Raw genomic sequence first — 17688 nt, 5'->3', positions numbered from 1 at the left:
TTTCTTTCTGTATGCTGTGAATATGTGTTGCTCTGATTGGTTGATAAATAAAGCTGCATTGGCCTATGGCAGGGCAGGATGGAGCCAGGTGGGAAAATCCAAGAGAGAGTGAAAGGAGAAAGGAGAGTAAGGGGAGACTCCAGCCGCCACCCAAGGAGCAGCAAGATACCAGCAGACCAGTAACAACGCTACAGCTGTTGGCAACTTATAGATTAATAGAAATGGGTTAAGTTATGAGAGCTAGCTAGCAAGAAGCTTGAGCCATAGGCCATCCAGTTCGTAATTGGGTCTGAGCGGCTGCAGGACCAGGCAGCACACAAGAAAACTTCCAACTACATGACTCTACTGTATCGAAAATTATTAGTCCTTGCTGCTGGACATGGTGCATACACATAAGCAGCTGAGGGGATGTGTGTGAAGCAAGGATTTCCATGTCTTAAGGTACATGATGGATGTTAAGGAGTTATTGTTAGTGAGCCAAGTTTAAGCAGCTCAGATGTATAGAGTGTCTCTTGTGTCAAGCAAATCTGGATTCTATTTTGTTTGTCATCTATGTGAAGTCCTAGCATCTCCAAAGTACTTGTTTGGGTACCATTGTGCTTCTGCAGAACATTTACCAACATCACAAAGCTCAAGAAAGGAACTATTAAGAAGAAATACTTCTCAGAATGTCAGCAGATAGTACTTTCAAAGCTTTATAAACACCAATAATTGTCATACCAATTTGAAAATTAAGTACTTATTTACCGATTTGTCAGTTATGTGGAGGCATTGTGTAGGATGTCAAATGTGAGAGCCTATTTAATTATTTCTGCTAAAGAAAATAATCATAAAACAGGATTATTCAAGCATAAAAACTAAAATGGTTAGCATTGTTAACAATTGTGTTTTAGAGACTGCCTTTGGGGAAGTTTTTTTCTAAGCATTGAATCCTAAAAGTTGTAGAATATTGTTTTAAGGTGTGTTACTTTTGTTTATGTTGCATTTGTTTAACTCTGTGAAGCTGGGTTACTGTGCCTTTCTATAATACCTGATGTTCTAATAAAGAACTGAACGACCAATGGCGAGGCAGGAGAAAGGATAGGTGGGACTGGCAAGCAGAGAGACTATATAGGAGGAGAAATCTGGGAGAAAAAAGGAAGGAACCAGAGGAGGAGGACATCAGGGGTCAGCCACCCAGCTACCCAACCAGCAATAGAGTAAGAAAAAAAAAAGATACACAAAATAGAGAAAGATAACAGTCCAGAGGCAAAAGATAAATGGGTTAATTTAAGAAAAGCTGGCAAGAAACAAGCCAAGCAAAGGCTGAGCATTTGTAAATAAGAATAAGCCTCCATGTGTGATTTATTTGGGAGCTGGGTGATGGGCCCCCAAAAGAGCAAAAACAAACAACAACAACAAGAAGGCTCAGCATACATGTATGAAAGAGCCAGCCCCAGGCAGCAGCATTCCACAGAAGAGGTCTGTCCTCCAGGTATCTTTTCAGCTTGTGCCATTGAAGTAAAATTCAGCATCATTAGGACAATACAACTACAGGACTGGTAAATGGAAAAGTTAAAGCCCTTACAATTGTGGAGAGGAGCAGCAGTCCTTACAAAGAGATGGTGTGGAGTGTATCTTACATAGATAATAACTAAATGCTGTTCAGCAGACGCAAATAGATTCAAGACCGGGGTGTTAAAAAGCAAAATCAGAACAATCAGACCACAACCCATAGAACCATAGAGGCTATATATATAGCATGGAGGTCCCTAGGACGACTGTGGCATATAATAAATTTCAGTTTTACTCAATTATTGAAAAAAAATAGCCAAATGAATGGAAACACATGAACTATGAACCAAAGACTGAGGGGCTCCCAGCTGGATCAGGCCCTCTGAATAGGTGAGACAGTTGATTGGCTTGATCAGTTTGGGAGGCATCTAGGCAGTGGGACCAAGTCCTGTGCTCATTCCATGAGTTGGCTGTTTGAAACCAGGAACTTATGCAGGGACACTTGGCTCAGTCTGGGAGGAAGGGACTGGACCTCCCTGGACTGAGTCTACCAAGTCGATCACAGTCCTCGGGGGAGGACTTGTCCTGGAGGAGGTGGGAATGGAGGGTGGGCTGGGGGTAAGGGGAGGGCGTGGGAGGGGGGAGAATAGGGGAACCCATGGCTGATATGTAGAACTGAATGGTATTGTAAAATAAAAAATATATATCACAAAAAAAAAAAAAAAAAGCAAAATCAATCAGTAGGTGTGAGCATGTGCCTTAACCCCAGCACTAGGGATGCAGAAGCAGGTAGATTTATGTGAGTTCAGGGCCAGCCTCGTCTGTATCAAGTTCTAGGGATATACAAAGAGGACCCTATCTCAAAGAAGTGTGGTTTTGTGTGTGTGTGTGTGTGTCCAAAGAGCAGGTTTTACACCAGAACACACTGCAAACTGCATTTGTGGGTCACTTTGCATGTATTAATTTATATTCGTTTAAGTGCATTAACTTTGGCTTAATGTGTATTGTGTAGACACATACTTCTGAAAGCAACAAATAAAAGGGCTATTGCATCTATATAAAATCTTTTAAAAAGATTTTTTAAAAGATTTTTAAAAGATTTTATATAGATACTTGAAATATCTATTTAAAGACAGTTTCCTAGATAGCCAAATATCTTTAACATAAATAGCAGAAGTCCATTAAAACAACAGCACATAAAATCTTATCTTTTCAATCAGGTATAAAATGGTCCTAAAAGCAGCACGTCCATAAGAGTGTTATTTGCTGTAGATACAAAAATAGTGCTCTAATTGCATTGATGACTTTTTATTAGAGCATTAACATTTTTTAAAAATAGCTGAATATAGCCAGGCAGTGGTGGCACACGCCTTTAATCCCAGCACTTGGGAGGCAGAGGCAAGTGGGTCTCAGTGAGTTTGAGGCCAGCCTGGTCTACAAAGCAAGTTCCAGGACAGGCTCCAAAGCTACACAGAGAATCCTTTTTTGGGAAAAAAAAATAGCTGAATATTATTCTGTTCCTCAAATAGAGATTTTAAAAAGTTTTGAATTCATTTTTCATTATGTCTTGTCTCTGTGTGAGTGGGTAAGTTCATGTGAGTGAAGGTACCTATGTAGGCTCCATGTGCTTGATACCCTGGAGCTGACAACTTGGAGGTTTTGAGCCACCCTATATGGGTGCCGGGAAATGAATGTCTGTCCTCCATAACAGCAGTAAGTGCTCTTAAGCAGTGATCTGTCTTTCCAACCCCACACACTCTAGATTTTTATCACTGGGGATAGGATGCTAATTTCTGTCTTGTAGTCTTCTCAGCCTTTGCCTAAATCTATGGTAGGATGGACCAAATTCTAACAAGTATAGAAAGATCCAACAGTATCAATTAAATGACATTCTTAAGTTTTCTGATGTCAGAAATGATAGACAGCTATTTCTGTGTGTAGACTTTCTTGCATTTCCCCCCAGGTCTTTAGTAGACAAATGCTGTACAAAGCACTAATTACTCCTTAAACAGAGCTCATATCTACCCACTGTACATTTTAGGAACCAAGAAACTGACCAGTCTCATAATTCAGCTTCTTCATGATTCTTTACTGTTGATTAAATAGTTAATAAATGTTTGGAAAGAGAACAAGCAAATTTGAAGTGAATCCTAGGAATCTATGTCTTTTACATTTTGAATTTATTTATGCATTTGTTTATAGACATAGTTTCATTACATAGCCTGGATTGGTCTGCAACTTGCCCACGAATGGTGCTAGGAAAATTGGATATTTAATGGAGAAGGGTGAAACCAGATCTTTATCTTTCTGTCTACATAAAAATCAGCTCCAAAGGGACCAAAGGCCTTAATGTAAGACCTGATACTCTGAAATTGCTATTAGAAAAGTAGGAAAAACTCATCTAGGTAGAAACACGGGTAAGAATTTTGTGACTTGGATTCCATTTGCTTAGGAGATTTGGCCAACCATTGACAAATGCGCTGTTATAAAATTAAAAAGCTTCAGTACAGCAAAGAAAACAGTTAACTGAGTGAAGAGATGCCTGCAGAACGGGAGAATATCTTTGCCAGCTGTATATCTGATGGAAGTTTAATGTTTAGAATATACATTATAACTTAAAACTGATGATGAAGAAACCAGTCAAAAAGGACTAAGGAGTCTGGAGTGATGGCTCAATCAGTGAAATATTTGCAAGGCCAATCAATAGTATAGAAATTGATTCTGATGGCTAAGGAGTGCTGAGGGCAAACGCTGCTACTGAAGGCAAGACCACTAAGTGTGGTGTGTGGTACTCAGCTGGATCCTGGGTTCTGGCTCCTGGCAAGCCAGGACCCCATCTGGAATGATTACCTTTGGTCTTTTTTGTTCGTAGTAAGCAGATATATAGAGGCCATTTGGTGGGGCTTGTTTCCTATTACAGAGGTCCCCAGGTCCCACAGAGGAGCGTCACTTAATGTATCTTCTTTGCTGCTCCTGGCGTGGGGACAGGGATTAGATTCCCTTGGGACTGCACAGATGGATTGCAAACCAGCATTGGCTGCCTCTGCCTCCAGAGGGCTTCTCTGTCCTGTAGAGTGACTGCCGAGGGTGACTGGCTGGGGCAGATCCCATGTGTTACTCCTGTGTGATGAACAGGCCTTGGCTTCCCCTGGCAGCAATGTTTACCGTTGAGTTTCAAAATCAGCATTTTTGAGCCTCCTCATTTCTGTTAGAAGAACATATATCATGAAGCAGCCAAGTGAATTATTACCCCATTTTACATTTAGCTGCCAAAAGCCAGGCTTTTGGGTGGTTTGATGTGCAAATTATCTTACACATCTGTGGAATCCTAAGGAGTATCAAATAATGAATTTTGAGTGACGAAGAAACAGAACAGACTTTTGACACGCCCAGGGAAATGGTGTTCATTATTGACAACAAACTGTTTTGCTGCAGGTCTGGCCCGGGGCGTTTGAATGGGTACAGCAGCTTCCTTAGGAGGCAGTCTAGATGTCACAAGATTCTTCACCCAGTGAAAGCTGGCAACTGAGAATAATGGGAAGCAGTTTGGGTGCGATTTGTTGGGAAAATAGAAAATCTGCCACATAATATTTTCACAAGTGTTAGGTTACAGACCCTCGAGTTGTGTCCACTTCCCAGAGTCAGGCTCCCCACTCCCAACCCCCTGCAGCCTCCTTCTCTAAGGAGTTGGTAAGAGACACAGTGCTGGGACTTTGCAGCCCCCAGCTGAGTCATCTCCTTCTCCTTGAAGCCACAGTCTAAGGCCGAACCTGCTCAGTGCTGCTCAGACCCAGGATGTCCTGTTGAAGCTAGCCCTTCACCTGTGCCTTCCTGACCTAAGCAGGCTGGGTCACATGGTATGGAATTTACCTCCCATCCCCAAAACCTGGAAGGGCAAGAAACCTCCCTTTGTTCCTTGGGATCCAAGGCTCTTTCTGCCTTTAAGACCCCATCATTCTGCTGTGGCATTATAACTCTCCTGATATTGTGGAAACTGAGGGAACTAAGGGAGTTTTTCCTCATGACCCTGTAATGCTGTCCTTTATGGTTAATTCTAAAGAAGTTTTTCCTTGGTCCTGAGGTCTTGATGTTCCACTTCGGGCCAAGTTGCTGTCTGTAACTGCCTGAGAAATTTGCCCATGAAGGATAGTTTATTCTCGGCGTCCTTTCTGCAGACTTGTTACATCTTTGATTGTCCTTGACAAGAGGCAGAACTGACCCATACCTTTTGTGATGGCAAGTGGAGATCGGAAGTGGTGCTGTGGAAGCACCACACTGTTCCCTTTTCTAGTAGGAAGGAAACCGGACAGAAGCACACAGCTGTCTCCCTGAGCTCAGCAGCCACAGGCTCCGTCCCACCTCGGGGCTCTGGCCAGATGCACAGGCCACATCTGCCCCCTCAGTGCACTTTGATGCCAGTCTGGATGGTGACGTGCATTTCTCTCTCAGTTGCTGGTGCAGGGCTTGGCCCAATGCGACCTTACCTCAGTCCACACTAGGAACCAGTGCCTCTTGTCAATGTAACGTGAGCCAGTAAGGCAGCTACTACCTGTGGACATTGCCACTTGGGGTGGAGGCTGTTTGGGGATGACAGGGAGAAGGAAGAAGAGAGAGGGAGTGAGGGGCACTTGAGACAGACAGTGGCAGGTAAAAATGTAGTCACATGTGACATTGGGCCTTGGATGGATGGAAGCCTGTGGGATGTTGCTGTGGGCCATGAAGATGGCAGAGCATTCTGGTATCCGGATGTGTCCTACTTCTCTTTCTGTTACTGTTAAAACACTTGATCAACGGGCAGTGGTGATGCACACCTTTAATCCCAGCACTCGGGAGGCAGAGGCAGGTGGATCACTGAGTTCAGGGTCAGACTGTTCTATGTAGAAAGTTCTAGGCCAGCCAAGACTACAGTGAGACCCTGTCTCAAAAAGGGGATGGGAAGTGTCAATATTTTAATTAAACAGTATTCTGGTTTTTGTTTTGTTTTGTTGTTTTTGTTTGTTTGTTTGTTTGTTTTTGTGTGTGTATGTGTGTGAACTTGACACAAACTAGAATTATCTGGGAAGAGGAACCTCAATTGAGAAAACGCCTCCATCAGATTGTCCTTTGGCAAATCTGTAGGGCATTTTCTTGATTAATGATGGATGTGGGAAGGCCTAGCTCATGGGCGCAGTGACACCCCTGGATAGTATAAGAAAGCAAGCTGAGGGGCTGGAGATGGCACTGGCTGCTCTTCCAGAGGTCCTGAGTTCAATTCCCAGCAACCACATGGTGACTCACAACCATCTATAATGAGATTTGGTGCCCTCTTCTGGTGTGCAGGCATACATGCAGATAGAGCACTGTATGCATAATAAAATAGAGAGAGAGAGAGAGAGAGAGAGAGAGAGAGAGAGAGAGAGAGAGAGAGAGAGAGAGAAAGCTAGCTAGTTAACTGAGCAAACCAATAAGCAGCACTCCTGGATGGCCACTGCTTTGGTTTCTGCCTTGAGTTCCTGCTCTGACTTCCTTTAATAATGGACTGTGATGTAGAAGTGTAAGCCAAACCCTTTCCTCCCCAAGTTTCTTTTGGTCATGGTGTTTATCACAGCAATAGAAACCCTGACTAAGACACATGGCCACCCTAACATCTTTATCATTGATGGACACTTTGAGTGCTTCTCCTCTTGGCCATTTTGGCGTTAATGCTATAATGAATGTAGAAGTCCAAATATCTCTTTAAGACCCTACTTACTCTTCTTTGGGGGTATCTACCCAGAAAAAGCATTGCTGGTTATAGGATAACTTTACTTTTAGTTTTCCTTGTGGCATCTCTGTGGGGGTTTCCATAGCAGCCACACCATTTTTTATTACCTCCATCCATCCATCCATCCCTCTTCTGTGGCTGTACACTTTTCCTAGACAGTAGAAGTTCAAGTTCGTCATCCCCTCCAATGGTTCTGACAGCCTGTGGCCGGGAAGAAGATTTTCAGCTTCATCTTGACACGGCCAACCACCGGGGAGGTATCATGAGAAAGAGGCTTTAACGTTTTATGCCTCCTGCCTCAGCCTCCCTGTATCTAGGACTACTGCATACCTTTATTGGTGTTTCTCTTTCATATGCCCTTTTATTTAGTGAAGTTTAGTGTAGAATGTACTAATTTAATTTTCAAGTAGATATTTTTATGTAAAAGGAGAGATCTTGTGTTTATAAGATAAAACAGAAGAGTATGTGTGTATGTGTTTCTGTGTGTGTGTGCTGAAAAATGGTGTTTGCTCTTTAAGATATTACTAACAATTTTTTTTTTAGGTGTTGGAATTGTGAATGGTTTGAGCTTTTTTTGTGCTTATCTCTTTTCTCCTCTTCTCCTCCTCCTCCTTCTTTCCTCTCTTCTTTGCTCCTTTCTCCCCTCCTCATTTCCTTCTTTGAAAGGAATATTGTTATGTTGCCCAGGCTGACCTCAGACTCTGGGGCTCAAGCAGTTCTCTGCTTCAGTCCCATAGGTTGCTGGGTCTGTAGGCAAGTGCCACAGCACCAGGCTTTATCTGTTTTTTAGTTAGTTGTTCTAGAGTTTGTTTTGTTTTTACAAGAACAAAATCCCTTTTCTTGTAACTGCTGACTGACGAACGGCTTGGGCCCCTGCCCTGGACACTAGCCTCTCCTGCAAAGAGAAGCTGACTCCTCCAGCTGCACTTGACCCCGAAAGGGCTCCTGATGCCTCTTTGGACACGGTACCTCATGTCCAACATGTAGTCCTGAGAGGAGTGGGGCCGGGAAACCTGTCCTGACATGTACTTTTCTTCTTCGTTACCAGCCTGCTATGGGATGGACAGCGAAGAAGAGGACCACTATGTCTCCCAGCTCAGGGATGTCTATAGCAGCTGTGACACCACGGGGACCGGGTTTCTGGACCAGGAAGAGCTGACCCAGCTCTGCACTAAGCTTGGCCTGGAAGAGCAGCTGCCAGCCCTTCTGCAGATGCTTCTTGGAAATGACCGCTTGGCCAGGGTGAGTGTGGGCTCCCCGTGAGGGAGTGTGCAGAGCTGTGCCACTGACACAGACATTTGGTACACGGCGCCCAAAGAAAGACAGCTGGCAAAGGAAGGTCGCCAGCAGTGAGCCAGGCTTGTTCTGGGGTTGTGGAAAGAGCTTGTGGGATGTAAGCAGTCACGCGCACCATGTGTGGGTGACCCGCCCACCAGCTGCTGTTCTCCAATTGTGTTGTTTAGTTTGGTTTTATAAAATGATTTATTTGGTGGTGGGATGGTGGTTCACGTTTACCTTCTGTGTTAGATCTTCTAGTGAAAATAATTTTAAGTACATATTTGGAAAAGTGAAAGGAATGTTCTCACTCCAAAAGGCAGTGATCAGACGTCTTTTGAGAAAAAAAGACTCTTAGTGGTTTGGTTTGGTTTGGTTTTGTCCGTCAAATTAAATGTGAATCTGTGGAAAGTTAAATGTGAATCTGTGGAAAGTAACAGTGTCTTCTTACTCAACTTCCTACAGGTCAACTTTGAGGAGTTTAAGGAAGGTTTTGTGGCTGTGCTGTCCTCTGGCTCTGGTGTAGGACCCTCTGATGATGAAGGTAGCTCCTCGGAGTCAGGTAAGAGACTTTCCTCTAAGCACTAAAGTTTCCTTCCTATCTTTGTCTGTGGCCTCTTAACTTTTCTAAATTCCAGCCTTTCTTTCTGTCACCATCAAGCTGTGTAGACTTGAGCAAAATACCTGGAGTTTCCGCTTCTGTAAATGTCATGAGATTGTAACATCCATTTTCTGTAGGGGGCGCTGACAAGTGAGCTGAGGGGTGTGGAGCAGGGAGAGGTGGTACCCAGGGCTCTGAGGTACCGAGCAAGGACACTGGCCTTCTGCCCTGGACAGTAGCATCTGGTGTCACAGCCAGTGGTGTTAGTGTCCTAACAGGGCTAACAGGAATCCAGTTGTGGAAATGCTTGTGGGGCAGGAACACAAGAATAAGTACAGCTGTGTCATGGCAGAAGCCACCAGGCCCAAGGACTTGGTCCTCAGGTACAAGAACATTTGGCCTGGCCAGGGTGTGTGTGTAGGGGGGGGTGAAGCTGGAGGCAGTTCTGTTGAGGGACATGAGGACTGTATGAGGTGGGTGATTTCAGGGTTCACTGGAAACAACTACCCCCTCTGGCATGCTATATGACCATGTAGGGTGACTAAGTTGAAGGACCCTACCGAGTCAGGAGCAGAGACATAGAGATGAGTAACATTGAAAGTCACAGGGACAGGCACTCACACTAGCTGTCTTCTAGGTGCTAGGCCTTGAGCTTCCTGTGTATTTTATGTAGATTTTACCGTCTTAGAAATCCCGGGGTCCTGTCACACCCACAGATGAGCTGAGAAGACATTTGTCCCTGATCCGTCGTTAGTCCGTGACAGCCTGGGTTTGAGTCCCCGTTATCCACCGTCCCTGTGCACACAGTGTCAGAACACGTGCTGCTTGCTTTGGATGACGTCATCAGCCCCTTCACCACCTCCTGTCTGATGGCAGAGACCCTGGGCGCAGGACAGAGGGCCCTGGGGTCTGTGTCAGCCCACACTGCTTGCACAAGTGTTTGTCTCATCCTTTTCTTTCCAAACATGAAGAGAGAGGGCTGGTGGTCTCTCCTGACACAAGAGTTTGGGCGGTAACTGGGATATCAAAATGTCTTTGGAAAAGTGAGACCCAGCCCCTCTGTCGGACCAAAGGTAAAAGTTACCCTACTTCCTGTCATGGGACACTGCACAGCTTAGAACGCACCGTCTCTGGAACATGTTCTGTTTCCCGAAGAAGTGAGCCTCTTTAACGTCTGTACTTCTTCCTCGCCAATACCAGTTCTCCTGCTTTTCTTTTGATAGAATCTGAGAAGCTTTTCTCAGCTGAGTAGCCCCATGCCTTTCCTGAAACACGGCCCCATGTGCCATTGAATGGAGACCAACTCCTGCCCATCTCTGTTGTGGGACCTCCAGGGAAGAAATGTGAACAAAAGTCTGTTTGCTCTAGATAGAGCACTGACTACAGGCCAAAGAAAAGATTTCTACCCGTGCCTCAGTGGGGAAACCAGTGAGATTAGTTACTCACAGGAGCATGGATGGTGCCCACTCTCCACCAGCCTCTTTCCCCTAGCTGATGCTCAGTGCTGATACAGCCTCGGACAGGGGTCTTGTGAGCCTTGCATCAGCTTCCTCAGTCTGACAGCTTCAAGAGCTTTGCTAGTCCTGTGAACCTCCCTCCTGACTGGAGGAGGGAATGTTTCAGTTTGGAGAAACTAGCTATACACAGTCTGGAAACAGCTACCTCCGACCAGAACTGACCTTGTGTTATGGACCTCTGGCCACAGAGTTGGGTCAGCCCTGCCTTCCCCCTGCAGGGCCGAGTCTGGTTCAGTCCATTCCTGTGCCTCACCCCTGCCTGCTCCTCAACCATCTGGCTATCCTGCCTGCTTTTTTGGTTCCGGTTACATCATCTTCATCCTGATTTCCAGTTTCTCTCCTAGTGCCCCCCACCTTGCCATAAGCATGTGTTTATGTGGCCAAATGCCTGGATTAGGAAGAGCCACCCTGCGTTTCTGTTCCCCCTTTCTTTTGCTAAAGGCCATTGGTGAACATGTAACTAAATGCGCTTGGCTTCCCAGCTCTGTTGTACTTTCTCATAGTCTGTACACTTCACAGTGGCACAGAGGTCTCCAGAGTTCTGGCCAGACAGTGGGGCCCCTGCAAGCTGTTTTGCAGTGCATATCGAGTTGATGTTGTGATGGGTGGGTGGGAAACGCTGGGTCCAGGTGACTTACTGTGCTCCCACCTCATGGGAGAGCTATGGTGCTCTGTCCAGTCATTGTTCCCACTGCTCTGCCATCGGTGCTTCTGTGGGGAAGAGCCCTGTGTGTACCTTTTTTGAGTAGTGCTTCTCCACAGTGGAGGGGGCTGTCCCCTTGGGCTGCTCTGGTGAGATCCTTAGGACTGTTGCAAGAAGAGCATGTATTTTCCTCTATGGCTCACTGCTCTAAGGGAAGTGCTGCCTGTCTGTGGTTGAAGATAGAGTCACAGCAGTATGGAGTTTGTGTGGCTCCTGATCATGGACAATAGAGATATGAACAGGACCATTGGACAGGAGGAAGCCCACAAGAAAGAGAAGCATGGGCAAGTTGTACCATTTTCAGATATGACCAACTAACTCCAGGGTGGGGCTGTAGCCATGGCCCGGTGGCCAGGGTCTCCTCCGTGGCAGGCCTCCTGGTGGGGAGGACGAGAGTGGGCATCTTCTTAGGTTGTCCAGGTGTCTTATGCTTTCCACTGCACAGGACAGGGGTTTCGTATTCTAGCCCTACCAGAAAGTGCTTCCCCAGGAGACAGGAAGGGAGCGCCATGCCCAACTCCCTTGCCCACAGATGGAAGCCAGTCAGTGACAAGAGCCTTTGTTTTGTGACTGCTCCTTCTTGAGAGCCAAGCACACAGGTTTATTAAGGAAAAGTGAGAGTAACTCTCTAGGGTGGTGGAAGGGGGTCCCAAGGAAGGAACACTGCAGAGACATGTGTAGGGGCTTTTAATAGGATTTATGGCAGAAACCGGACCAAGACTGAGGTCGTTTCAGTTGAGATGTTGAATGCTTTCAACATATCACCCGGGGAAATGACCATGCACTGTTCTCCCAGTTAGGAGCGTAGTCATCTGAACTGCCCTCTGTCCCTCTTTGGCTTGCTTTGTTAGCTGCTAACCTTGGCTTCTGCTGGCTGCCAGCCCTGACCGAAACTGTAACTATTGACCTTGCAAGTGTTGCAGCTCTCTGATCTTGGCTGGTGTTTTGTTGGCCTCCAACTGAACTATACGCTCTTTGTTTTTCTGTTTACAGGACTAAAGATCTTGAGTTGGGGTTTAAAGACACTGAGGCAGATTGGTGAAGTTATGAAGGTCATTAAAAGAGTTATTGTCACCACAGATAGACAGACAGCAGCATAGCAGAGCCTCTGAGGGAAATTTAGGCTACAGGACCAGAGACAGAGAGTGTGCATGGTCTCCGAAAAGGGTATCCATAGCCCTCAAAGAAGCGTAAAGGACCTGCTTGAAGTTTTTTACCATGTGCCGCACCCCTGCACCACCACCACACCACACACACACACACACACACACACACACACACACACACACACACACACACACACACACCCCGCGAGCCTTTTTTTATTCTCTCTGCCTGTGGGGAATTGACTCTAGCCTCAGGTCATTTTCTCATGTGTTCTCTTGATTGCTCTCAGTGGGATGGATGCTTTTCCTTCTTCTCAACATGCCCCATGGCCTCTCTCCCTTCAAGGACACTACGTCTAGCCTGCCAGTTCCTGTTGTATTAGAGTAGTTATTAGTGATACTCATGATGATTGTTAAAGTGTCCCTGAAAAAACAACCCAGTGTGTTTTCAGACACCTTGAATGCTACACTGTCACTTCACATTCAGCCTATCCAGAATGGAACTCAGCATTGACCTCACTAAACCTTGTTCCTCATCCCCAATTCCTGTGTGTCTTCAGGTCACCCGGATTTCTCCTCGGATGGTCCAGGGGTCAACAGGTAGTGACTATCAGCACAGAGGAAAGAATCCAGGTGGTTTTTGGTCTTACGAAGCTGCCTTCTGTTTGATAAAACCTAAGTAGCATGTGCTATGAAAGGCCTGGCCTCAGTGGGCTCGTCCAGGTCTTTTTAGCTGCCCTCCCTCAGAATCCTGATCCTGAATTCTTCTACAGAATCCACATCCCAGCATGACTGCTTCTCTTGTTGCCCATCCTGTGGTCTTCTTCCCATGTGCCCAGTTAGGATTGTGGAGATGTGCAGATTGACTGAAGAGAGAAGGACCACAAGGAAGCGAAAGGTTTAGAGTATTCCCTTCAGTCTGGAGACTACAGTCCATGCTGCTTCTGCCTTCAGACTGCACGGGATTGCAGGGTTTGTCTTTGTCTGTCGCCCATGCCTGCCTGTGGAGCCCCTCCAGCCCCAAGGGCTTGGGATCCTAAAGTAATCAGCAACCTAGCAAGAGTGAGAATTTTCTAAAGAGACACATGTGTTCCTCACTCTGGCTATCTGGACCAGTGGAACAAGGCACTCAGAGAATTGGAATTTCCCCCAGAAATCTCACACTGAGAGAAGGAAATTGCTGAACCCTGGTATAAGCTAGAGGAGGATCTTGTCTCTAGGAAAGCAAAGCAGAAGGATTTCACATGGTGCTGGCAGGTTTTCAGCCTTGCAGGAGAAACTGAAGTCAAGACATTGATGGGTCACTGATAGGCAGAACTATACCTTGATTGAGAGGGCCAAATTATGCATGTCTCTTGCCTTCTAGTTAAACCTTAACCTCGGGGCGGGGGGTGGGGGTGGGGTGCGGGGGGTGGGGGTGGGGGTGGGTCACTGGATCTCTTTATTCCTCTTCTTAATGTGGCCACATTGAGTACACCTGCTTTTTACTCTTTCTAATTTGGCTCTTCTAATTGCCATAGTATGATGGTGGATGAGCTTGGCTTGTTGGGATACAGGCTGTGACCCTGAGTCTAGTACTGAGAAAGGAGTTCTGGGAAATAGCCTGAGTTCTCTAGCTACATGTTCTTGGACTGTTGGCGTTTCCCTGAAATATGCTTAGGAAAGGGAAAGAGCACCCGGTGTTTAGTAGGCACCCCCTTGCCCAACCTGGCTTTCCCAGTTTTGCTTTAAGTAACAGGACAGCCACTGTTAACTGCTCAGTGTCCTTGTGTCCTCCAGGGTAGCGTGCTCAGCAGTGTGTCTGTGAGCCACGCTAGGCTCTAACCTGCAGCTTCTAGGAAAGGGCCTTGTTGGCAGCAGGGCCACCAGCCTGCTTTATAGCCTTCCCCCCTCCACCTGTCCCCTTTTGTCTCTCCAGCCACTTCCTGTGCTGTCCCTCCAAAGTACATGAGAGGCTCTAAGTGGTATGGCCGTCGAAGCCGACCTGAGCTTTGTGACTCGGCCACTGCAACCAAATATGGATCAGAACAGCAGCCCAAGGGTGGTGTGAAGCCACCTCTGAGGCGTTCTGCATCTCTGGAGAGTGTGGAGGTGAGTCAGCCAACCCTTCCCACCCAGATTGCCCAGCATTAGGGAAGTAATTGTGGGCTCGTCACTGTCCATACACATGGTCCTGGAGGATGTGGGCAAGTTCCTGGGCCTTGAGTTGTCAGAGCCTGGGTGTGCATGGCAGCTGTGCTTCATCTGAAACTCTCTTCTCTGTTGGTGGCAGTCCTGGGTCCAGGCCACCCTCCTTCAGAACTGGAGCAATGGGGACTTTGTGATGACCTTTACTTCTCTTCCGTGGCTCTCCAGCCACGACTTCCTTTCATTGTGGAAAGTTCAAGTTAGGGTTTCACAACAGAGGAACATTATATGCCAGGAAATGGAAAAAGGGGCCTTTGGTGAGCCTCCAGGTTAGGAATGTGGGAGTATGGAGTCCACAGTACTGTCTGCCTCAGGGTATACCAAGGTCCACACATCTGTAGTCCAGCATGGTGCAGCCAGTGCCTCCCGGAGTGTGGGAGCTGAGCTTTTCTCTGCCTCTGAGCCTTTCACTGCTAGCAATGGAGCCTCGCCTGCTTCGTGTAAAGAACTCTGTGCATCGGTGTACATCGGGCAGGCGAGGTGACTCGGTGGAGATGCACCTCTGCCGTCCTGGCAGGTTGAGGGAACACACTTCTGAGCCCGTGACTTTCTGTCTTCATTGTGACACTTCATCCCTGACTCAGAGTGCAGACTCAGAGAACGCTGTGTTGTCAGCTGAGGTGAGTGCTGCTGTAGAAGAACGGAACTGACTTTATCACCAACTTGAGTTCTGACCTCTGAGAGCTAGGGCAGCTTTAAAAGGACAGAGTCTTGGTCACCCTGGTGTTCATTTGGAAATCAGCAGGTCCCACAGCACTTGCTCAGAAGCTGGCTTTAGCTCTGGTCTGCTGGTGTGGTGAGGCTTTTACTTAAGTCACACATTCCTTGATTGCCCTGTCTTCCAGGCTGAGGTATCAGTGCTTATTATGGACTGCATCGTCCCCAGAGCCCCTAAAGGGACAAGGGCCAGCCTTCTGTGTGCTGAACTAATAGGGGTGGGAAAGGATTGTGCACAGGGCCATGATACCACAGTATTTGTTACAGGTGTCCCATGAGTGGAATGTTGGACAATTCCTGTCCAATGCTGGGGTGTAAAGCTGGCCACAGTCTGCTGCGGGAGACAGGCGCTTTCTGTGTTTTCAGTGTGACCTGCTGGTATTTTATGCTAAGGGCCTGAATATGCAGAACAAGGCATGTGCCCAAACTCAAGTCTGACCCCTTTGCTCTGGAGAGGGCATTAGTCCTCATAACATACAAAGCTCCATTTGGTGGGGCCACAGCCAGTTGAACTTCAGTCTGCGGGTGTCAGCCCAGAGTACACCTTCAGTGACCCCTCCCACCCCAACACCCTTTGTGCTCACTCCTGATGCTGCACCCACTGGGGTACTCACATCCGTTTCTTTACGTGTTTCACAGAGCCTCAAGTCAGATGAAGATGCTGAGAGTACGAAAGAACCCCAGAATGAACTGTTTGAAGCACAAGGTAACCTATGGCTTCAATTTCATGCTGTGATTGATTGGAGCTCTGAGAGCCATTGCCGGACAGGGCAGTGTCTTGGGAACTACATGTTTTATGTATGTGACACTCATAGGTTCCTTCTCCAGAAGTGGTTAGTATGTTGGTGTCACAGTCCTGAGACAGTCACTTGGTCTTCAGTTTTCCCCCGAGACCAATTCCTGAGATAGAGGCTTCTGGCCAAGGTTGCAGGGTGCTGCTGCTGTGATTCACAGCCTGTGGGTTCCAGGTATTACCCAGGAGTCTCAGACCAAAGGGCTTGGCTTGGCCTGTTTACAGGCTCTTGTGCTGTGAAGGGGTAGCCTCTGGCCCTACCAGGGCTTGAGTTGTCCCCAGCAGAGAGTAGCATGTGGTCCTGCTCCTGAAGAGCCTCGCACAGCAACCAAATACCCACAGTTGGAGCAAATCAGCATCAGGAGAGTGTGGCTGGTCCAGGGGCTCTCGGTCATCAGAGCTGCTGTGGTCTGTGTGTGATACTGAGCTCCAAACAGCCACTGGGTGCACGGGCTTGAGCTGGAAGTGAAGTACATCTGTGCCTTTCTGAGATGGCGACTGCATTACATGTTCCTGGGGATGTAGAAATTCACAAAAAAAGTTTTTCATAGTAGTACCCCAAGAGACAGTACAGAGGCTTTGTAGGGAAGTGACTTTATTCAAACTCATATTTGCCTATGTTGCTTCTGTGATAAAAGGCAAAGAAATAGTGTTTAAGTGTTGGGGTTGGCTCAGTGAGTAGAGTGCTTACATGTAGCCAGAGGACCTGAATTCAGAGTCCCAGCACTAACATAACAGGTTGGGTTTGTCAGCGCACCTCTGTAATTCTAGCACTGGTAAAGCAGAGACAGTGGGATCCCTAGTGTGCTGACTAGCTAACCCAGTCAGTAAGCTCCAGATTCATTGAGAGACTGTATGTGTGCCAGCGAACACGTGTACACTGACAGATAGACATGAACATGTATGCAGGTGTGTGCATAAACATGAGTTGAATCCTGGCATTTAAGTAGGGAGACGAGACCAGGGCCAGTGGCAAACAATTCCAAAGCAAGAAGAAAGTGTAGGGGGCTGCAGAGATGGCTCAGCAGTTAAGAGCATTGGCTGCTCTTCCAGAAGACCCAGGTTCAATTCCCAGCACCCATATGGCAGCTCACAACTGTCTGTAATTCCAGTTGCAGAGTATCCAATGTCCTCATACAGACACACATGCAGGCAAAACACCAATCATATGAAATAAATAAATTGTTTTTAAAAAAAAGACAGGGTATAATTACTTCAGTGATACCACAGAAGTGATAAAAGGAGCTGGCCAAGGGACCGCCTGGGCTTTTCTGAGCCTTTCAACAGGCTGAAAGCAGCCTAAGCACCTCACTGTGCAAACCACGGCATTTGCAGAGGGTTTTTATGAACTTGGCCGCAGCTGCCAAAAGCTTCATACTGCTGCTGCAGAGCTTCTCTGGGAAGGGGATTGGAGTACTCATGAAGAGTTGATGAAGGTGGGTAGCATGACTCAGTGTCATGAGACCCAGGGCCTCTGCCGAGGCTCAGGAAGGCTGAGTCCTGAATCATGGGAAGATGTGACGGTGACTCACATAGCTGGGCTGAGGCTCAG

At 46.9% G+C, this 17688-nt stretch overlaps 1 protein-coding gene across 1 annotated transcript in view; it reads left to right on the top strand.

The window, feature by feature from the left end:
- The window catches only part of Ninl (ninein like), a 76408-nt gene that overhangs the window by 19524 nt on the left and 39196 nt on the right, over nt 1-17688 (top strand). The window contains exons 2-5 of the mRNA XM_016003976.3: nt 8286-8479; nt 8978-9074; nt 14358-14530; nt 15983-16049. Coding sequence (XP_015859462.1) covers nt 8297-8479; nt 8978-9074; nt 14358-14530; nt 15983-16049 — 520 coding nt within the window. The 5' untranslated portion in view covers nt 8286-8296. The remainder of the gene's footprint in view (nt 1-8285; nt 8480-8977; nt 9075-14357; nt 14531-15982; nt 16050-17688) is intronic.

Source organism: Peromyscus maniculatus, chromosome 4 (assembly GCF_049852395.1).
Source record: "Peromyscus maniculatus bairdii isolate BWxNUB_F1_BW_parent chromosome 4, HU_Pman_BW_mat_3.1, whole genome shotgun sequence".
Lineage (NCBI taxonomy): Eukaryota > Metazoa > Chordata > Mammalia > Rodentia > Cricetidae > Peromyscus > Peromyscus maniculatus.
This window is presented reverse-complemented; position numbering and strand designations above follow the sequence as displayed.